The sequence below is a fragment of the Manis pentadactyla genome, chromosome 3 (genome assembly GCF_030020395.1).
Source record: "Manis pentadactyla isolate mManPen7 chromosome 3, mManPen7.hap1, whole genome shotgun sequence".
In the NCBI taxonomy this organism is placed as follows: Eukaryota; Metazoa; Chordata; class Mammalia; order Pholidota; family Manidae; genus Manis; species Manis pentadactyla.
Window position 1 is genome coordinate 133,268,952 of NC_080021.1, and position 23,540 is coordinate 133,292,491.

At 42.0% G+C, this 23,540-nt stretch overlaps 2 protein-coding genes and 1 pseudogene across 2 annotated transcripts in view; 1 reads left to right on the forward strand and 2 right to left on the reverse strand.

The window, feature by feature from the left end:
• LOC118922101 (procathepsin L) overlaps window positions 1-23,540 on the forward strand; it is a 197,188-nt gene that overhangs the window by 155,569 nt on the left and 18,079 nt on the right. The window lies entirely within an intron of this gene.
• On the reverse strand, window positions 5,985-8,549 carry LOC130682963 (uncharacterized). The gene is made up of 2 exons (XM_057498473.1): window positions 8,266-8,549; window positions 5,985-7,463 (listed from the first exon to the last, which is right to left on the reverse strand). The coding sequence occupies exons 1-2, from the start codon at window positions 8,374-8,376 to the stop codon at window positions 6,804-6,806; spliced, it is 771 nt and encodes a 256-aa protein (XP_057354456.1). The 5' UTR covers window positions 8,377-8,549; the 3' UTR covers window positions 5,985-6,803.
• Window positions 19,231-20,347, reverse strand: LOC118922037 (alpha-2,8-sialyltransferase 8F-like; annotated as a pseudogene).

Here is a 23,540-nt window from a genome sequence, read left to right on the forward strand (position 1 = left end):
TCTCTTGTGTGGGAAAAAAAAAAATCTGCCTGCCTTGCTCACTTCTTAGGTTCCATTATCTATGAGACTTCTGTACTTAAGAATTAAAATTTTGGGTTTTTTCTCCTGTTACTCTGTTTTGTGTCAATTTAATTATTAGACCAGCCAGAACTCAAAAGGGGTGGGGGGAAATTTCCTTCTCCCCTACAAAAATGTACCCCTGATTTTCTAAGTCTACATGAAAATGAAGAGCGTCTTGTTTGCATAAAACAAATGAACACGGTTGGGTTGACAAGTTATTAAACTCATTACTGTCACATTTACCGTTTGCATCGAAGGTTCATGTTTTGGATTTTTTGTCTTTCCCAAAGGAAGCCCACATGATATACAGTAGAGTTCATTTTACAAAAATGTAAAATTCGGTCCAGTTAAGAGAGCACAGCTGTGACCCTGGGGAATCCCCCGCATAGAGGACTGAGATCCCTGCCACCACTGAGCCCCCACTCACTGATGGGGTGGCTGATGAGTCACCAGTCCCTTTTATAGCTGTTGTTTTCCTGCAACCAGCCTGCTCAAACTTTAACCTGGTATCCGAAAAATCAAAAGATAATAACCAGACCTTGAAGTTGCCTCAGTACAACTTTTAATGAGCTGAGATAATTCATGGTCATCGTTCAAAAGGCCAGTTGTAAAAATGAGAAGCCCCCAGCCCACACTATAAAATTACTACCTAGATCACCAAGAACATGCTTAATTCCAAGAAAGAATATTGTCGCAGGGGTGTTCCTAGAAATTGCAGCAGCCATATTGGAGAAAGTCAGATTAAGTGAGGATTTGATCTACAGGTTTCTAATAGGAACGGATTTAGGAGCTTCTTATGATTTTAACTGGGTTCTATCCCACTCCCACACCCCAAAGAAAATTTGTTGAAGTCCTAACTGCCTCAGAATGCAGCCTTATTTGGAAACAGGGTCTTTACAGAGGCAAGCATGTTAAAATGAGGCCATCAGGAGAGGCCCTAATCCAACATGCCTGTAAAATGTGGACATGAGACAGACATGCAAGGAGGCAAGACCATGCGGAGACTTGCAGGAAGAGGACGGCCAAGTGCCTGGAGTGATGCATCTGTAAGTCAAGGAATGCCAGGGACTGCCCACAAATGCCATAAGCCTGAAGAGGCAAAGGTTTCTCCCCTGGAGCTGTCACAGGGAGCATGGCTCTGCTGGCACGTTAATTTGGGGTAGATAGGGATATTCTCTCTTGGTATTCATGAGATCACTAAAGAGAGATATTATTGAAAGATTTTTTAATGATCTGTGAGCATAAAAATATTACATATACTTCTTCAAAAAGAGCAGATTTAAAGTGAGGACTCTGTATCAGAGCTCCCAAGGCCACCGTCAGGGTCAATGATTCACCTGAAGTCCTCATAGAACCAGAGGCTACTGTGTTCCACAATTACTGCCCATTACTGTGAAAGGACGTGGAGGAAATCAGCAAGGGAAAAGGTGTGCTGGGGGAGGTCCCTAGGAAGCCGGGCCCAAGGCTCCGAGGGCTCTCCAAGTGGGCCTGCACAGGATGTGTTTAATTCCACCTGCACTGAAGTGTGATCACGTGTGCTGAGTGTCCAGCGCAGCTCATTAGAGACAGTGCCCAACATCAGGAGCTGGTCACACAGGCATCCTCTGCCCTCCCTGTATCAGAACTCCTGACACTCAGAAGGGAAGCAGATGTTCAGCATAAACCACACTGTCTGTACAAACAATGTGGGCACAGTAAGCCACCTTATCAGGGTTGGTGAGAACTGGGGCAAAATCCCAGTTCTCAGATGTCAGCTGAAGGCTGTCTTTGTGAGTTGGCCTTAATGATGGTATCTCAGACCTGCTATGTTAATCTTTTCAGCACAGTCCAACCTTTGGGCCCTTGGCCAAACTGTCTTTGTACTAAAATAATTATCAGCTGGATCCATACAGTACGGCGAAACCAACCTGCATGATGAATCAGTCAGGCCCTTTGAGACTTAAAACAAATTCCATTGATTATAAAGCTCTATCTTACAAAGCCAGGTGGTTTCATTCTTAAGTTTCTGTGTGAATTGTTTTTATGTACCTGAGGCACCAATTCAGGCACAGAATCACCCTGGCCAGGAGCTTGAAGCTGACCTTCCTACCAAGACAGAGTCACACACAGGAGGTCAGGAGCCTCACATTCCCCAAGTTACATGTCACCAGAGAAGCATTCTTGGTCTTTCCCAGAGAAAGAATTCAAGAATGGGCACAAAAAGCAACTGGGCTTTATGAGTTTTATTAGAAAATAAGAGTTTAGAGAAAAGTGAAGTGCACACTCGAAAGTTGGGTGCAGGCAGTCCCAGAGGGAGGCGTGCTAAGGAGACAATCGGGAGCCCTTTCTACGGAAAGGGAGATGAATATTCACTAAGTGGGCATAGGTTTCAAAGCTGACAGCAGGGTCTTACACTCTGGGCTTGCTCCACCCTAACATTGGGCAGGTGAGTTTTTTGGCTGTATTTGGTTCTCATTTGAACTGTCATGGCACCGGGGAGTTGTGATTTTTACTATGTTAATGAGAGTATATCTCATTATTAATGAATTTTGGGGTGGAGTTTGGGTTAACTTCTCCCAGTTAGAATCAGCAAGTTTTGGCCAGTCTGTTAACTATACCTTTTCTCCCCAAATCCCGCAAGAGCAGCTTACAGGGAAGGTGTAGAATATAAGCATCCAGCCAAATGTAAACTGCAGTGTAAGTCCCCACCCCCTTCCCTGCTCATGTCTGGCTAGCCATCTGCTCTAACATGCAAGGCACATGGCAGGCCCCCCGGTTAACAGAGCCCCCAGGAGTGCCTCCTGCCCTAGGATTTCCAGGTCAGTTGGAAAAGTGTAGTTGTGCCCTTGGTTTTGGAGGTACTGAAAGAAGGCAGTCAGTTCCAGGTTTGTTTGGCTGTGACACCAGTTCACCCACCTTCCAGGGGTTTGCAGGAGCCGAGCAGAAGCGGGGGGGGCCCATGCTGCCCCACAGTCAGCACTGCCAGGTATAACCAAGCTTCAGCAGTCGGTCTGAATCTGCAATTCTCAGAAGTTTCCCTCCCAGGGGAGAAGGGGTTAGCTTTCAGGAAGTTTTGAAAAACAAGTATCATTATTATGGCCTCCACCAAACCTTCCTGATACTGGATTTTATTTTTTCTCACATTATTGCAAAATCAGTATGTCCTATTCAGCAATCCTGACTTTAGAAATCATCCCCTACTCTCACCCATTTTGTCATGAAAGAAAAACTAGGGAAACACAGTGTGTTCAGGAATCCATCAGGAGGAAATCTTAAATTTTTAAACATTTCAAAGTGTGTTTTCATAACCTCCTACCCTTTTTCTCCTGATAATGCATCTGGTGAGCACCTAGAAAAGATTAATCCCTTTTGGAGGGTAGCTGTGCTTAATAATCAACTTACTTTGCTAAAGTGCATGTACCAGGATAAAGACAAGGAGAGCTGGGTCTGTTTATCAGTCTGATACTGTAAATTGCAACTAACTTGCAAAGCCAAAAACACTCATCAACAATAGTGAGCTGCCAAAAACGGGGTCAAAGGACTCTTCAGTCAGCTGTGGGTGAAGAGTTCACAGTCCCTCCAATGTGTCCTTTCCCAATTTGTACGTCATTTTGGCAGAAATCACAGGTTAAGCACGCAATTAGTTTCTGTGCCAGGGAACAAGCCCTTTCCTGTGGACATTGTGTGTGACCCAGGCTGTCCAGCCAGCATCCATGTTTTCAGTTTGTGCCCCACGCAGAGGTACCCTGAATCTGCAGTGGTCCACAGTCTTGGGTTATGTCTGCTTTTAGTCCAGCACAGTTTGTGCTGAGACTGAAATGACCCACAGCAGGTAGTGTCAAGTTTCAGCTTAGAGTCAGGTTCAGGCAAGTTGCATCTGTGAATCAGGGTTCCAGGAAAAACCCAGCAGCTTTTGTTCTGCTGCAGTCAAACAAAAGCCCTGCACATTCAGCAGCAGTGTTCTAAATCCAAGTGACAAGCAAGGCTTTCCTAAACACTGTTAATCTTGTTATTCTGAGAGTTCAAATTCACCCATTCAAAAACATGCACAGAGGCCAGAAAATTATTAACCTGTAACCGAGGCAGGCTAGACTAGGGAGCAGAAGGACGGAGGGTTCAAATCAGAAGGTATGGGATAACAGGTTGGTTGCAGACCTGAACATACCAAAATAGTCTTAATCTGCCTACCAAGTCAATTCCCTCTTAAGAAGATACATTTTATTTTCTCTTTCCCTCAGCAGACTTGTGCAACCCAACCCATTTGGCAAATTACCCACCCTTACACCCATGAATATTCCAGGAAGACTCCACCCCACAGCAGACTGGGTCCCTTATGAGACCCAGCTCAGAGACCCCAGTGCTGCCCACCTCTGGAGCATGCCCACACTCCCTTCTTGGTATGTACTTCCGCTTCAGTAAACCCCTGCTTGCTGGCACCCGCTTCACCTGCTCATGAATTCTTTCTCAGCCAGAGGGAAGAACACTCCCCAGGGGCTGAGGTCTCACCTAAGTGGCAAGGGGACCTCCCTGGATTGGATTTTCCAACAACATAACTATCAGACGTCTGATTTTACAAGAGCCCATTAGTAACTAAAAAATGCTTTTTAAAATCCTAAAAGTGTATCTCCATGTAGAGATTACCTCTCTTTTTATGTTGTCTCCCCTTTTTCAGAGGCTTCAACAGGCAAAAATTATAACCACCATCATCACTTAGGGAAACTTACCTTGGTTTTCATTTCTCAAAGACTTGAGATTTCAGACCCCTCACCAGCAGCTAAAGGCAGGGAAGTTGTGTACATCTTGAGGTTTTTTCTGGTTTTAGTTTTTTTTGGTTTCCTAATCAGAACATTATGAAATTACAAGCACAGAATATTTTACATCAGTTTTTAATCATATATCCAGAAGCCATGGCCATAAAAACCAAAGCCATTTAAAAAATTCTTCTCCCCCCATTGTAAGTTTAAGCAAATTTCTAGCAGCAAATTTGACATTTACAGGGTTAACATTCCAGCTGCCAGGGTCAGTATTACAAAACCTGGCATTGGGGTGGCTTGAAGCAGTATCTGAAGCAGGGTATTTCTTCTGTATTCCTTGAGTTTATCTAATACTTTGCTCCAGCCCTGTAACCTGATACAATTTTTTTTAGGAGAGAGCAACACAAACTTTTACCATTGTTGGCCCACCCACTCACCTTTGGGGATGCAGGGCCTTTTCTCCTCCCACTGGGAAGAGAGAACAAACACCAAAGGCAACATCTGGGCTGTGTTTTTTATTTTGTTTTGCTTTTAGATTTTTTTGGGGGGGATGGGGTTGTTTTGGTTGTTTAGCCATACTGAAAGGTTTTACCAACTGATTCTTCCCCCAGTGTGTTTGAAAGCATAGAACCTTGTAGGCAAGTACTCTTTAATTTAAGAGGTCGGAGACTGCTGTGCACAGCTAAGAACTTGAATCTGCAGTCCTATATTTATCTGTTTCTTGAACAGTGGCAAACATAACAAAATTGCCTATTTAAACCATTCTGAGTGTACAATTCAGTGGTATTAACTACATTTGCAATGTTATACACCCATCACAACTATCTATATCTAAAATTTTCTCATCTTAAACAGAAATTGTGCACCCATTAAGCAATAGATCCTGTTCTTCCCTCCCCACCCCTGTAAGCTCTATTCTACACTGTGTCTATGATTTGCCCACTGTACTATTTCATATAAGTGGATTCATACATGACCTTTAGTGTAACAATATTTTCAGGGTCACCTATGTTGTAGTATGTATCAGAACTTCATCTCTTTTTAAAGCCACATAATATTCTTCTCTATGTATGTAAGCTGGGGAGAGGAAATCCTGGGGCAAAATACCTCTAAAAACCGAAATTAGTCAAAGGGAGAAATTAAGTTTAAAATCTGTTTATTGCTCATAAACTGCAGTCTCAGATGGTCTTTCTCCTCTCTCCTGCTCCAGCAGAACAAAACACCAGCCCTCCCCTCTCCTCTCCGGTACAGATAAGCCCTCCTTGCCCAGGTAATTACCCACTGATATGGAGATGAACTTCTCTCCACCCCTGCGGATTGATGCAGTGAACTAAAGCCATACTTCTTTCCACCTCTGAACACCTATTGGTATGCAGATATACTAAAGCCAGGCGAGATATTCTGGAAATGTTACAATTTTACCCACAGGCCACCCCTCCAGAAATCTTGCCTTACAATTTACTCTTTCCCCTCTTCTGACCAATCTACTAATATACAATAGCAACAGCAATAACATTTTGATAATCCTCAAACCAGAGGATTCAGCCTATGCAGATTAAGTAAATGTATAAATGTACTTTATAGTGCAATCTCTCACTAAGCACAAAGTGTTTCTACACTTGTTTACTCATTCCTAACAACCATGCTAGATTGCTCACAAAACTTTTACCAAACATTAGACAAAGTCAAGCCTCTTTTTAAGCATTTTTCTCTTGACAACAGCAACACAATCATAATTCTCAAGCCAGAGGATTCAGCCAGGTCCAAAGTCCCAAGCAGATTAAGTCCAAAGCTCATCCATTCCAGCCATCAGGTGGCTGCTGCAGCCAAGGGGCGCATCCAGGACACAAGGATTGTAGAAGCAAATAACCATGATTGTGGGGGGCCAATTTGCTGTTATTCTAGGAATACACAGGAGGCCAGCTTCCAGGCCTTTTTCCCAAGGTGCCAGAAGAGCCAGCCATCGCTGGTCCGTGTGTCGAAATGTCCAGGGCCGTGTCCATTTTATTCTTAAGTGCTGCACCCATCCTTGCAATGCATGTCCACTAAAGTGGGTGCCCTGATTGCTCTCAATAACCTGTGGCCGGCATAGGCTGCAAAGAGACACTCTAGGCCCCTCTTGGTGGTTTGCTGATCTGCACAATGTGCAGGGCACTCCTTCCAGGCTTGGCTGACTTCTTCAAAGGTCAATTGCAAGCCCCACCGACAGGCTAGAGCCCAATTTGTCTTTTGCCCCATGTGCAACAAACACTGATGTAGCCTTTGGGCCACATCAGAAGCAGGCTTTCCTTCTAGCCAGCGCACCTGGGCCAGTGCATCTGCTTCATCATTCCCTGGGGATGCCAAATGCAAATGGCCAGTCACATGATATACGGTAGATGTCTGTGCCACACCACTCCATGGACTTTGGGTACAGTCTCGCACCCACTCCGCAATGGGATAAGTGGTTATTACCTTGGTTGGAGCTGTTCTGGTGATGGGCTCTGTAGCCACCAAGGCGTGGTACACAGCAGCCAGTTGCTTCTCTATCAAGGTGACCCAGACCTCTGCTCCTTTCCATAGTTGTGACCAGGCTCCATTCGGCAGCAGGAGCAGCAGCAGTGGCAGAAGCAGTAGCCTTAGGCTCGGGCCACGGGCCGGGCTTGGCATGGCCAGTAGCGGTGGTGGTGCCTCTGATGCTGGGGTTCTTGTTTGCGGAGCCAAAGAAAGAGCTTCACAGTCAAGGTAGGAGGGCAAGGTACAGGCTTTTATTTAGAGATAAAGTGAAAGGACAGAGCTCCCAGCTCACGCCAGGAGGGGACAAGAGAGTCCGTAGTGGTGCGTTGTCTAGGGGGTTTTATAGGCAGTTGAGGATTTTTCGAGAACATGAAGAAACTTAGGGGTGGGGACTTGTTAAGTGGTTCCTGAATTTTAAAAATTAACTTAACTGTAAGGAATTTCCTGCCTTGATTTCTCTCTGGGACACCGGCGCCTTGGTCTGGGAGCATATCAAAAGGCTGCCTGCCCAGCCCCCAAGGTGGGCTGAGGTATTTTCTACTTGCTAAAGAATCTTGCCTCTTGAACTTCCTGGGTGTTAAAATGCAATCTTATCTTTAAGATGGAATTTTTCTTGCCTTTTACCATGCCATCTACAGCTGGGTCTGCATGCTAAGTTAGTTGCTCAGTTTGCAAAATCACCCTGTCAGATCTGGAGGAAAGGCAGCACATAGGCCTGGGCCTTTTAGCATGCTAAAGTGAATCTTACACATGGTTACAAATTATTAGCATAATAAAACATGTGCTACTCTTCTTTATCTGGGGAACATTAACTGATTTCACTGAAGAATGGTTCTAGAGCTCAATGTTTAACATAGAGTTTTAGCAGGGGGGGTTTCCTTGCATGTAGTTACATTGCTCTGACTGCAGATATCCCACCCTGCCCCCTCCGGAGGCCCTCACCCTTCTCTGACTACATCTATGGTCCCTGTCTCACCTCCACGACCACACGACTGTAGACACACGTCCCTTGCCGTGAGCACCACTTCTCCCCATCATTTCTAGGGGCAGCCCTCCCAAAGGTCGCACCCAGTATGACAGATTTCATATTCAGAGAAATCCTACTGACTGCACCAGAATGTAAGTCTGGGGAGAGGAAATCCCATTGCAAAATACCTCTAAAAACCAAAAACAGTCAAAGGGAGAAAAAGTTTAAAACCCGTTTATTGCTCACAAACTGCAGTCCCTAGCCATCTTTCTCCTCTTTCCTGCTCCAGCAGAACCAAAAACCAGCCCTCCCCTCACTTCAGGTACAGAGAAGCCCTCCTAGCCCAGGTAATTACCCATTGATATGAAGATGAACTTCTCCCCACCCCTGAGGAATGATGCAAATGCACTAAAGCCATATTTCTCTCCACCTCTGAACGCCTATTGATATGCAGATGTCCTAAAGCCAGGCGAGATATTCTGGAAATGTTACAATTTTACCCACAGTGTATTTCTACTGTGTTTTTCCACAGTGCAGTATAACTCCTTTCAGGTTCCTGGACCCAATCCAGTGTGTATGGGGTGGGGGGGGGGTAGGGGGTAGGGAGGGCGGCGGAGTCCCTGGTGGGGGCTGGTTTCCTACACAGAACACCAAACTATTCTTGAACACCAGCAGGATGTCCAAGAATTCAACTCAGTTCTGATGCTACCTGCCTAGAAACAGCACCAGATTCTCCAGATTAAGAGCTCCATTTTACAAGACTGCCCTTCACCTCCCCACTCCAGATGCTAGTTGCAAGCCCCAGGCAGTTCCTTGTGCTTCTGAACAAGAGGCTATAGATTGGAGATTCCCATGACCTCCCACTTAGGTTCAATTAATTTGCCAGAGTGGCCCACACAACTCAGAAAAACACTGTTTAGCAGCTTAATAAAGGATACAAATTAACAGACAGATGAAGAGATACATAGGGATGGTCCCAAGCCTGGCTGGGTGGCACATGGAAGCATTCTGCTTCCCCAAGCATGGAAGCTCTCTCTGACAGTGAAGCAGGATGCAAAAGAGAAACAGAAATGCTCCTTTCATGGGTTTTTGCGAGGGCTTCAGAGCATAGTCTGGATTGACTAAATCACTGGCCATTGGCTGATTCACCCTCTAGGCCCCACCCTGGGGTGATGTACAAAAGTGTCTCATTAACATGACAAGACACCCATTTCACCTTTAAGGCTCTGAAGTGTTTTCAGGGGTTATGAATGAAGACCAGATATACCTGAGAAATATATACTTGGCCATTTGAATGACCAAATATATATTTCTTATAACTCATTACGTCACAACTACATTAGGTTTATCCAGTCCTCCATTGTTGGCCACTTTGGTTGTTTTGCCTAATGTGAATAACGCTGCAATCGATGTTTATGTAAAGGTATCTGAGTCACTGCTTTCAGTTATCTTGGATATTTAACTATGAGGGACTTTCTGGGTCTCCAAGTCTGTTCTCAAGTGCAATGATTGATTAGAAGGATTTGCAGGGCCCACAATGTATATAGTCATTGTGGGTGAAATTGCAGTATTTCCAGAATTTCTCACTGGCTTTAGTGCATCTCCGTATCAACAGGCATTTCTAAGGGGCAGAGAGAAGTAGTTCATCTCTGTATCAATGGGTAGTTACCTGGGCTACGTAGGGCTTATCTGAACCTGAGAGGTTGCAGGGAGGATTTGCTTGCTTCTGCCATGGCAGGAGAGAGACAGACACCAGACAGCTTTTATAAGAAATAAATGGGTTTTAATCTTTATTCTCCCTTTGACTGATTTTGGTTTCAGCTAGGTATTTTGCCCCGGGATTTCCTCTCCCTGGAGTTACAGTCATGGTTACTGTTTATTAGAGAGAAAGAGTACAGAAGAAACTCAGCAAAGGGAATAGGCAGGTGGGGGGAAGTCCTGAAGAAGCCAGGTGCAAGCTTCCAAGAGCTCCCTGTATGCAGAGTTGCACAGGGCCGGTTATTTCCTCCTGCACTCAAGTTTGACAACAGGTGAGAAGTGTTGCCAACCAGCATAGCTCATTAGAGATTGAGTGCTTGCTATGGACTGAATGTTTATGTTCTCCCAAAATTCATATGTTGAAACCTAATCCCCAAAATGATGATATTTGGAGATGGGGCCATTGGGAGTATTTAGGCCATGAGGGAGGAGCCCTTGTGGTGGGATTATCACATTTATAAAAAAATGTTGCTTTCTCCCTCTGTTGTCCACCATGTGAAAATACAATGGGAGGAGGGCCACCTGAAAACCACAAGGCAGGAGCACAGAGGCCCCAGATCTGCAGGCGCCCAAACTAAAATAATACCCAAGATTTTTACTGGGGGCTTGTTATATAGGCTCCCTCTGCCTAACATGTTCCAAAATTCCAAACTCTCAGAAGAAGGGCAGGTGTTGTACACTTTAGGCACAGTAAACCTCATCAACTGGGGGCATGGTGGGAACACTCAGGAAATCTGTTTCCAGATGCCAGCCAATGGCCAATCTTGCAAGCAGGTCTTTCTCCTACACTGTCACCCTGTTAACATTCAGTGGATACCTATGGTACAGCCAAATAGCCTTTGATGGGATAGGAGAACTTTGATAAGAAAAACACCTGCATATTGCAAAACGAATGTGGGGAAAATAGCATAAAAATTTTTAGACATCCATTCATCTATCATATAGACATATCCACACTTAATATTTGAACATAATTCATTATTATGGCTTCTTCTAATCATCTTTAAATAAATAAATATACTATTAAATGAATTCCGAATTGTTAGTATATCCAAAGTATTCTATAGTGGCAGAAAAGTTTTCTATAGATATAAATACTTCACTTTCAGTTACACACTTTTTATGTGTTTGTGTGTATACTTAATTTTTTTAGCAATTTTAGTTTGATTACAAAATTAAGCAGAAGAAATAGATAATTGCCATATAACCCTAAACCTGACTCATGCAAGCTTTCCCCACTATCAACATCCTGCCCCAGAGTAGTACACTTGTTATAATCCATGCACACATCATTATCACCCAGAGTCCATAGTTTACATTAGGGTTCACTCTTCGTGTATATTCTGTGGGTTTTGAAAAATGTGTGACATGTATCTACAAATGTAGTATCATAGAGAACAGTTTCATGGCCCTAAAATTCCTCTGTGCTCCACCTACCCATCCATCCCTCTTGCCCCCCAAATCCTGGGCAACCACTGGTCTTTTTACTGTCTCCATACTTTTGACGTTTCCAGAATGTCATATAGCTGAAATCATACACGTATATGACCTTTTCAGACAGGCTTCTTTCACTTAGTAAGATGCATTCAAGGTCTTCCATGTCTTTTCTAAGTGACTTAAAACTCTAAATGGCTTAATCGCTCTTTTCTTTTTGGCACTGGATAGTATTCCATGTTTGGATGTACCACAGTTCATTCATTTGCCTACTGAAGGACATCTTGGTTGCTTCAAGTTTTGGCAATTATGAATAAAACTACCATAAATATCTGTGAGCAGGCTCTGTGTGGACATAAGATTTCAACTCGGGTAAATACCAAGGAGCTCAATTACCAGATTGTAGGGCAAGAATATATTTAGTTTTGTTAGAAACTGCCAAAGTGTCTTCCAAGGTGGCTGTCAATTTTGCATTCCTACCAGTAGTGAATGACAGTTCCTATTCCTCCACCACTAAAAGTTGGTGGTGTCAGTGTTCTGAATTTGGCCATTTTAATAGGTACAGAGTTATAGCTCATTGTTGTTTTAATTTGCATCTCCCTAATAACACAGGTTGTGGAGCATCTTTTCATATGCTTATGTACTATCTGTAAATCTTTGATGAGATGGCCCTTAAGGTCTCTGGTCCATTTTTTAATCAGGGTGTTTTCTTATTGCTAAGTTCCTTGTATATTTTGGGAAAGAGTCCTTTACTAAACAGGTCTTTTACAAATATTTTCTCCTAATCTGTGGCTTGTCTTCTCAATCTCTTGACAGCGTCTTTCACAGCAGAAGTTTTGAATTTTAATGAAGTCCATCTTATCAATTATTTTTTTATGGATTGTGCCTTTTGTGTTGTACACCACCTCTTTTTAAATATAATTTTAACATCTGAAAAATATTCTGTCATGTTAACCTGAAAAAATGTTTGCAGGTTTCCTATCTCTAGATTACTTTCCTAATTTTCTCTACATAGAAATGCTGCTTTGAGAACTATTTTTAAGTACTAGGTATTCTTAAATTGAGATATAATTCACATACCATAAAATCTACCTTTTAAAGTGTAGTTCTGTAGTTTTACTATATTTACCAAGTTGTGTGACCATCACTACTATGTAATTCCAGAGCATTTTTATCTCCTCCAAAAGAACCTGGCACCTGTTAGCTACTATACCTCTCCTCCCAACCACAGTCCGTGGCAACCACTTAATCTACTTTAATAGAATTTGCCTACTGTGGAGATTTTGTGTACATCAAATAATATGATATTTGGTCCTTTGTCTCTGGGTTTGTTCACTTAGAATAATGTTTCTTTGCTGCATTTTTAATTTAATTTTTGTGTAATGTGAGATATGTGGCCAGGCTGGCTTGTTTTTTCAGGTGGGGTGGATATCTATGTTTAGTTGTTCCACCACCATTTGTTAGAAAGGTTGCCCTTTCTCTGTCAAATTGCCTTTGCATCATTGCCAAAAATCCATGGACAATACTTTTTTGGTCTATTTCTGGGCTCTTTATTGTGTTCTGCTGCACTATGTGTCTGTCCTTTTACCAACCACCCTGATTACTGTAGCTCTACAGATTTCTTAAAATGAACTCGTATGAGCTCTCCAACTTTTGTTTTTCTTTTGAAGAATTGTTTTGGCTGTTCTCTGACATTCCTAATAAATTTTAGAATCTGCTTGTCAATATCTACAAACAAAAATAAGTTTTCTGGAATTTTTATTAGACTTGTACTGGAATCTATATAAATTTGGGGAAAATTGAACTCTTAACAATAGTGAGTCTTCCAATCCATAAACATGTGTTGGATTTATTTAGTGTTAGAAATGGCATAAAACTAAATGTGATTTATTCCCAAAGGAAGTAATGCTTAAACAAAAGCGTATTAACAAGAAGCCTACATGTCAGAACATGTACCAGGGAGTCACTCCATCTGGGACGGGGAGGGAGACTGAGAAAGAAATTGCAGAAAACTTTTTGAATCAGCCAGTAAAGTTGAGACAAATGTAAAGAAAGCCTAGTATGGACTTAACTTGCTTAGGTGATGTCCAGGAGAGACTGTGAACCCTGTAGTAGTCAGTTGGTGAGGAACCAGGGGAGGGACTCGCATACTAAAGAATAAACTGCGAGTTGTAAACCCCAGGTGTGCCTGCTCCCCAGACACCCGACCCTGCAAGGCTGCCATCAAAGAGTCGCTCCGCTGTTCTCTTTGTTTCCGTGTGCACTTACTGAGTTCGGGCCAGTGAGTGTGTTTCTCATATTTAGATACTCTTTGATTTCTTTCAACAGGATCTTGTCACTTTCAGCATCCAGATCCTGCACACATTTTGGTAAATTTATGTCTAAGTAACTTTTTTTGATACCATTGTAAATGGTACTTTGTTAAAATTTCAAATTCCAGTTGTTTCTTACTGTTCTATAAAAATACAGTAGACTTTTTGTGTGTGTTGTTTATGTCATCCTACCTTGATAAACAAACTTATTAGTTCTAGGAGAAGTTCTGTAGGGATTTTTTGGATTTTCTCTACAATCATTTCTGCAAATAAAGAGAGCTTTTTCTCTTTCTAATTTGTATGAGTTGTGTGAAACTCAGCATAACAGTTCTAATAAATCTTAAAAGGATTATGTTGAGCAAAATAAGCAGGACACAAGAGAGCACAACTCTGTGATTCAGTTTATGGGAAAGGAAAAACAAATCTAATCTAGAGGGATAGAAAACAGATTGGTGGTTGCCTGGGGTAGAGGTGGGGACTGACTGCATAGGGAAACCACCTTTAGGATGATGAGAAGGTCTAACTCGAGGTTGTGAGGATGATCACACATCTGTTTAAATTTTCAAAACTCATCAAAGTATATGGAAATGTGTGTACTTTATGGCATATAAATTATACCTTGATTTATTTTAAAATGACATAGGTAAGTTTCAGGATCTCAGTTTGTGATTGACAGAATCAATTCTGATTTTACCAAATTGCTTGTTGACCTTTCTTGGGTATTTATTCACATACCCACCTTCCAGATGGTATGTGACCTTAGGCAAGTCATGTCTCACCCATAAAACCAGTTTCCTCCTAGTGAAATGATAGACAATAATCATTATTAACCACAGTTCTTTTAGGGACTATTTTCTGAGGTAATCTATATCATAACTTAAAACAATGCCTGACAATAAATTGATCAGAAGGTAATAGCTATCACTATTACCTATTTTGTTAATACTATTAAAAATCAAAGTAAGCATTTGTGTTCCTTAAAGGAGCTCATGGCAAAATCATACCTCATAATAAGATGAGGGTAAAAATTGGGCTAAGAGAGACATCCTTGAAACGACAGCTGTGGTGAGGTTCTGGTGCCGCAGGAGATCAGTCTCTTGAAGGTGCCTTTCATCTGATGATACTCATTCCTAAAATCTTGAAACCTCAGGCCTCACATGTTCTTTTCGACTGGCTGGCATGACTCACCTCAAAATTTTTTCAATATGGCCTGTTCCCAGGAAACTGATTTTCCACAAGGCAATAGAAGTTCCCTTGCTAGTGATGCTGCGGTTCTTGTTTGCGGAGTCGAAAAATGAATTTAGCAAACAGTCAAGGTAGGAAAGCCAGGGAGAAGCTTTTATTTAGAGATACAGTGAGAGAATAGAGCTCCTGGCTCACGCCAGGAGGGGACAAGAGAGTCAATAGCCGCGCGTTGCCTAGGGGATTTATAGGTGATTGAGAGACAAAGAGCTGGATGCAGATCCACCAAATGGTCTCTAAATGTTTATTTTTAAAGAGACACTAAGTTTCTTATCAGTTTTCTAGACTATTTTGTGGAGTTAACATAAGAAATTTACTGTTTTGATCTTTTCTCAGAATAGCAGTTTCTTGGTTTGGGAGCATATCAGTCAAGGCTGCTTGTTTTGCTTTCAAGGTGGGCTGAGTTACTGACTTGATTAGGTCTGGAGGAGGAAAAGCAGCATCTGGGTAAAGTTAAAGATAAACTGGGACTCTTGGCAGGCTAAAGTAAATTTTACAATAGCCTCATTTCATTGACACAAACAAGACATGGGCTATGCTGACGTATTTTCTTATCTGGCAGATGTTCAAACATTCTAGGCTAAGTTACTTCTGGCTTTTTAGTTTTAACTAATCTTTATTGCAGAATGCTTATATTCCTAGTTTGATATTTTATTTTAGAGAATTAATGTGACTTTGTCTTTGCTTAATTGTTTAATATGGAGTTTTGGTAGGGGTCTTTTTCCAGAGGCCCTCACCCTACTCTGACTACACCCATGGTCCCTGTCTCACTAGGGCATTCCTTCCCTGGAAGCTTCTAGAAACCAAAGGGAGCCTGGTGGGCCATCAGGCCTGGGTTCTCTGTGATAGTCCCGGATAATGGCCATGAACTAGAGTTTAAAAGATTTTAGAGTTGAAAGCACACTTGAAAATAGTGCTTTTGTCAATCACACACATCCAAAATGCCCCAACTTGTAAAGGAGGTGATTTTCTTTGTTTCCTGGGATTCCTTTTACCCCAGGAATTGTACCCCAGATCCTCCTGTCCAGTGGAATGACCTTCTAGTGCCCTCCAGGAGGAAGGCAGAAATTGGCAAACTCAGAGACTGGCAGCTGCTTTGGTTCTGACTCATCATCAAAACTTGTGATTTCACAACTGTAACAGTTACCTAACGCTGCATAAAAAACTACCACAAACTCAGCAACTGAAAACAATACACATTTTTTTGAGCTATATTAACAGGTTTTATTATAATGTAAGGAGTGGTGAGAAAATGGTAATTGTCATCTATGTAAGCTTTATTTTATATTTTTGTTTAAATTATTAGTCTTCTCAGGTAAACATATACTTTTCTTTATTAGAATTAAGTTTTGGAGTGCTTTAATCCTATAGGTTTCCTATAGGACCAAGCAAGTCAGTCTATTCCCATTTCACAGATGTGGGGCCAGGCCACCACCTGTATGATATATCCTACCCTTGAGTGGCAGTTTTTGAGATAAAAACCATGATTTTACTTCAAATATCCTCATTTTGATGAATTAGAATTGTGGGGACAGCTTTTTCCCCTATTATATTCACTCATAGAATCTTCTCATGTGGTAAAACCTTACCTATTTTTTAGGTTCGATTCAGAAATCACCTCTTTTCTGATATAGAGTCCACTGAAATTGATTAACTATTCCTGCCTCTGTTTTTCATTGCACTCTTCACAACTTCTGTAATAACATTTATCACACTGTATCATTGCTGATGATGTGCACATATGTCTCCTTCTGCAGGACTGAGTCATCTTTATATCTCCCTTATGGAGCCTGTTACAGGGTCTGGCATGAAGTAGCTGTTCACTAACTTAAAAAAAAATTGAATGTGTGACTGCAGAGACCATAAGTAAGAAAACTCAGGTATGGTAAATACTCATGTCCTTGAAGGAGATCCTGTCAGTGGGAGAGGAAAAGATTTAAGAGCAAAGCAGGAAGTTAATATGAATTATAAAGAGTGATTCAAAGGTGCAAATAAAGGATGGAAAGAACTGGCCTAAATCCAACCAATGCATCATCTCAGCTAAGACCCAAGTGAAGGTAATTAGTGGCAGACATATTACCATACAAAGAGAAGGATTTCATTCCTGAATATCAATGGTTTCTTAAGTACATAATTTTCTTCTAAGCACTCTTTAAGACAGGAAGAAAGATGAGATGGATATTATTGATAATAGGCCTACCAGAGGAAGAATCCCTGGGAATACTGTCAATCTGACTGTTCCCTGCCTTTCATTATCAGTCTGCTGAGGGTTGGATTTGGCTGTCATAAATATCATCAAGGAAATATTAAATGAGACTCTACCTATACTTTGCCAAGAGTTTTCACATTTTCTTAATATGAGTTAGATATCACACTCTTCATTTGACAGGGAGTGAGATTAAAGACCAGAACAAATGTATGAGTTACTGAGGTTGCAAGCGTAGTTGGGAGCTCTGATCAAACCATGTTTGGGGGCTCTTCCTATTGCCCTCTACAATCACCTCTTTCAGGGTCGAGAAACATTGTTACTCGCTGGCTGCACTATATTAAAACTATTCCCACTAAAGACACTTTGCTTAGGCTATTTCACATTTTTTTATTATGGTATCATTAATATACAATCACATGAGCAACATTATGGTTACTAGATCCCCCCCATTATCAAGTCCCCACCACATACCCCATTACAGTCACTGTCCATCAGCATAGTAAGATTCTATAGAGTCACTACTTGTCTTCTCTGTGCTATAATACCTTTCCTGCACTCACCCCAATACATTATGTGTGCTAATTGTAATGCCCCTTAATCCCCTTATCCCTCCCTTCCCACCCACCCTCCCCAGTCCCTTTCCCTTTGGTAACTGTTAGTCCATTCTTGGGTTCTGTGAGTCTGCTTCTGTTTTGTTCCTTCAGTTTTTGGTTTGTTGTTATACTCCACAGATGAGTGAAATCATTTGGTACTTGTCTTTCTCTGTCTGGCTTATTTCACTGAGCATAATACCTTCTAGCTCCATCCATGTTGTTGCAAATGGTAGGATTTGTTTTCTTCTTATGGCTGAATAATATTCCATTGTGTATATGTACCATATCTTCTTCATCCATTCATTTACTGATGGATGCTTAGTTTGCTTCCATTTCCTGGCTATTGTAAATAGTGCTACAATAAACATAGGGGTGCATATGTCTTTTTGAATCTGGGCTCCTGCATTCTTAGGGTAAATTCCTAAGAGTGGAATTCCTGGGTCAAATGGTATTTCTATTTTTAGCTTTTTGAGGAATCTCCATACTGCTTTCCACAATGGTTGAACTAATTTACATTCCCACCAGCAGTGTAGGAGGGTTCCCCTCTCTCCACATCTTTGCTAGCATTTGTTGTTGTTTGTATTTTGGATGGTGGCCATCCTAACTGGTGTGAGGTGGTATCTCATTGTGGTTTTAATTTGTATTTCTCTGATGATTAGCAATGTGGAGCATCTTTTCATGTGCCTGTTGGCCACCTGAATTTCTTCTTTGGAGAGGTGTGTGAGCTCTTTATATATTTTGGATGTTAATCCCTTATTGGATATGTCATTTATGAATATATTCTCCCATATTGTAGGATGCTTTTTTGTTCTACTGATGGTGTCCTTTGCTGTACAGAGAAGATTTTTAATTTGATATAGTCCCACTTGTTCATTTTTGCTTTTGTTTCCCTTGCCTGGGGAGATGTACTCATGAAAAAGTTGTTTATGTTTATATTCAAGAGAGTTTTGCCTATGTTTTTTTCTAAGAGTTTAATGGTTTCATGACTTACATTCAGGTCTTTAATGCATTTCGAGTTTACTTTTGTGTATGGAGTTAGACAGTAATGCAGTTTAATTCTCTTACATGCACTGTCCAGTTTTACCAACACCAGCTTTTGGAGAGACTGTCATTTCCCCATTGTATGTCCATGGCTCCTTTAGCATATGATATTTCACATTTGCTGAACTGTAATTTTAGGATTCCTTTCACGTGAAGTTGGAGGATTTGGCTATATTGTTTGGGCATCTCATGGAAGCCACGTTTAGGTAAATTGTCATAATAGTGATGGCTGACAGATAGGTGTGTTTTCTACAGTTTTAGGGAAGGGCCAAAACCCATACAGCTTCACATTTTCACACAGTTCAGCTGCCACCTTGTGATCATCCAGCCGGAGGACAGCTTTAGCTCTCCAGAAAAGGTCAAAAGTTTTCAGGTACTTGGGATGGAAAAATAAAACCTTTCATCTAGCTTTAGATTGCTTCAGCACATCATTCACTTTAGGAGAGGAACCGGTGTTGGCCCTGAAGGAAAATGCCGGCAGAAGAAGGAATGCGTCTCCATGGGTTGCAATGTCCTCCAGAAATAGCTTTCTTTTCTTTTAAATTCCCGTTTCAGTTTTATGATACTGGGATTTACAGTCGCAAGATTGGTTTTCCTGCCATGTTTATTAACATTTCCAGTGGTTGGGGGGAGGTCACCCCTAAACGAAGTCGGATTTATCTATTCCAGCTCCCCAGAGACTTAATTCAGGATGCCGCCGTTCCCAAGCACCGCGCACCGACCTGCGGTGAGAGAGCGGCTGAGACACTGGAAACGTATTGAAAATGTTCTCTCTGATCAGGGTTTCGTTTTTACTTTCCACCTCATAACTCATGTTAGTCCCAGCTGGAGTGTTATTTTGAGAAACAATGAAGTTCTGAACAGCATCACAACAGGAAGCAAGTTTTGCTCTGAAATTCTCCTATTCTGCTTGTTGCTTCCATGGACAGCTCTGTATGTCTGTGATAATCTGAAGACAGTCATTCTCTGAATACCATTTTGTTTTGTTAAATAAAGCCTCAAAGCCATCTTGCAGATTTTTGCACCTCTGTCAGCTGGAGTGTCTTCTCATTCCGATGGGTGCTGTCCGCGGGGCGCGGCGGCGGGCGCGCGGGGCTCCGGAGCGACCGCAGCGCGGCGGCGGCGCTGTGCGCGGCCTCCCCGCTTTCCTCCACCGACAGCCTGGAGCGCGCGGGCGCGGCGCAGCGCCCCGGCGCAGGCGTAGCGGGAGCGGCAGCCGCAGGCTGGCGAGTAGGGCGGGCGGCGTCGCCGCCGCCGCTACTGCCCCGGCTCCGTGCAGCCCGGGCGGCCCCAACCCGTCGCTCGCCAATACACATTTTTTAATCTCCCAGATCTTACAGATCAGAAGTCCAGACACAGCCCAGCAGGTCGTCTGCTGCAGGGCCTCTCCTGAGGCTGTAGTCCAGGGGTCTGAGAGGCTGGCTGTGAAGACTTGCCTGGGGAGAACCCACTGTCAGGTCATGGGCTTGCTGGCGGAATTTCTGTCACACAAGGGCTGAGGGGTTGAGGGCTCAGTTCCCAGTGGCTTTGGCCCGAGGCTGCCCCCGGCTCCCTGCCGTAGGGCACGTGAGTTCTCTCATTCCCATGGGTGCTTAGGAGAGGGCACAGGAGCAGATAGCACCGAAATGCTTTACAGAGCAACCCAGGGGATGGAAGCGCTGGCTGGGTCAAGGTTAAGCTGTCAGTAGAGTAAAATTCATACTAAGAGGGCAGGTACGTTATCTATAGATACATACGTCTTTGCTTAAAATACTTATTTTGTCTCAATTTTTATATTGTTTAGCTTCCCAACTGTTGGAAGTGGACTGGCCATCTTTGTGAATGAAAATGAGTCGCACCTCCCTACGGTTCTAACTCCCTCCTGACCTAGCCCAGTATTTCTCATTTGTTTTAATTTCACAGGAATACATTGAAAAATTAATTTGTTTAAATACAGTAAAATACTAAATAACATAAAAAGAAATCCTAATCCTCCTATCACTGCTCATGATAGTTTACTACACATTCTTATAGACCAGAGTTTCACAACCTCTGCATTATTAACATTTAGGGTCAGTTAACTCTGTTGTGGAACTGTCCTGTGCATTATAGGGGGTTAGTAGCATCCCTGGCCTCTCCCCGCTAGATGCCATAGCACCCTCCCGCAGTGTGGGTAAAATAGAAACATTTCCAGAATATCTCGCCAGGCTTTAGTATATCCGCATATCAGTAGGTGTTCAGAGGTGGAAAGAAGTATGGCGTTAGTTCATTTGCATCTTACCTCAGGGGTGCAGAAGTTTATCTCCATATCAATGGGTGATTACCTGGGTAACAGAGGGCTTATCTGTACCTGAGAGGGAAGGGGAGGGCCCGTGTGGTTGCTGCTGGAGCAGAGAAGAAAGACGGACTGGGACTGCAGTTTGTGAGAAATAAACAGGTTTTAAACTTTATTTCTCCCTTTGACTGATTTTAGTTTTTAGAGGTATTTTGGCCCGGGATTTCCTTTCCCCGGACTGACACACAGTCATGAAATTCAAAAATGTCTGTAGACACTGCAAAACATCCCTTGGAGGGGAGGGGCAAAATCTCTCCAGGTTGAGTACAACTGTTTCAGACTTTCCCTATGTATATACCTACATGTGCAGATCAAAATACACATACACAGTTACCTTACTTTGTTTTAAATGGGATCATATTATGAAGCGTTCTGAAGTTTGCCTTTTGCAGTCAGTTATCTCCTTTATACCTTTCCATTATACATGGATACACCCCATTCTTTTTAACCATCATATGGAATCATTATTTAATATTTCTCTGTTGACAAACATTTACGTTATTTTCAGTTTTTTGCTATTACAAATATGCTACAATAAAAATCTTTGAATATGTTGAGGAATGTAGTCTCCATAGTTATGTAGTCATATATTTGTAAGATAAAAGTGGATTTGCTGAGGCAGTGTGTACATTTTAAAAAATTATAAACATTTCCAATTTTCTGGTCAAAAAATTTCATTGATTTACCAGCAAACGCCCATGTCTCCACATGCTCACCAACTCTAAATATCATCAATCCTTTTATCTTTGCAAAGCTGGGAGGTTAAAAATAAAAAGATGTTTTAATTTGTATCTTTGATTATGGGAGGGTGACCATCTTCCGATATTCTGTCTCCTTGTGCTCACACTCAGAACCAGGCAGGCCATAAGGTGGGATCTATGGAGGGGGCAGGGCTTCCACTCTTGATTCCTTGACTCAAAATGTTTTCATTGATTTAGAGAAGCAAGCAATGAGATATCAATGTCTAAGACAGAAGATATCTAAGACAGAAGTTCCAAATCAAACCACTCTGGAGGGACTCACAGGAAAGTGCAAATAAACATTGAAGGGGAATCAGCAGAGAGTAAATGGAGAATGCTGACCTCATCTAAAGTAATTCAGTTTAAAAAGTGTTCATGGTTATGCACACTGATCATTGCCTGTCAGTTAGTCAGGTCTGGCCACCAATTTGCAACCCCTGATCTAAAATGATAGAGTCTGATTGTCCAAAGAGATATCTAAGTACTAGATTTTGGCTTCTGTAGAAAAAAAATCCCTTAGGTTCTACGTTCTAATACTTAACTTAAAAATTTTTTGTTTTAAATTTTAAATTGTTTTTGTCTTAATTTTTGGTTAAAAATTAAGATAAAAATTAATTTTTAGAAAACATGTAAAGTACCTTTTTTTTACCTCAGCTACACCTAAAAAGGAAGATCAGGAAAGTAATCATGAATTTGCCAGGTCACAAGCATTAGGAATTTGCTTCTTTATTTTAGCATTTATCTATGTTTATATAGATACATTCTGAGTAAATGAATTTTTAAAAAACTTTTTATTAAGGTACTTTTGATATACACTCTTATGAAGGTTTCACATGAAAAAACAATGTGGTTACTGTATTTCTGAGTAAATGAATTCTTAAAAACTTTATTAAGTTGAAGCACATGAAGTTGTCATTTTGAAGGTCAAAAATAGTTGAATGTCAGCAATCAATACATCAAAAATTTTTCTGTAAATTTATCTATTCCACAGTCAGTTTGTTTTAAAAGGTCTGACCTATCCACAGGAGGGTGGGAACAATACCACTGAAGTATTAATGCTCATGTGAGCTAATTTGTTTGTATCAGCTGATTCAGACTTCTCGCTCCAACTTTTTGATTGCCAACTCATGAAGAGCCAAGTCTTGGTAGTGACCTGAGCCAAAGAAAACAGGTGCATCTCTTACATTAAGAGCCTGCCTAGAGGTGATAGGATCCTGACCTGAGTATCTACCACCTTTTGAATAAGCCCACCAGCCATCTCAGAGAGCCTAGGTTTCATCTTACCTAGGCTACAGGCATTCTCTGGAGGACATGTCAGGGACCCACAAGCTCACCTTTCCCCCGACCCCACCCCTCAAAAACCCCGCTGGAAACCCTGGCCATAAAAAGCCTCTTGACCTGTCAGAGGCCCCATTTTTTCCTATGTTCTGATGGCCAGGACAGAGGGGTTCCTCTCAGGCTTAGTGATAAACCTGCTTGGACTGTCAAGTTCGCATCCCCTTTTTTTCTTTCAATAGGGTCGATGTTTCTCGAAAGTTCTACTCTCTTCAGAGAAGCCCTTATGAATCTGACTGGAAATAGTGATGAGGCACTGGCAGGCAAAATGCTCTGTGATGCTCTGAGGTGTTGGGAGCCACACAA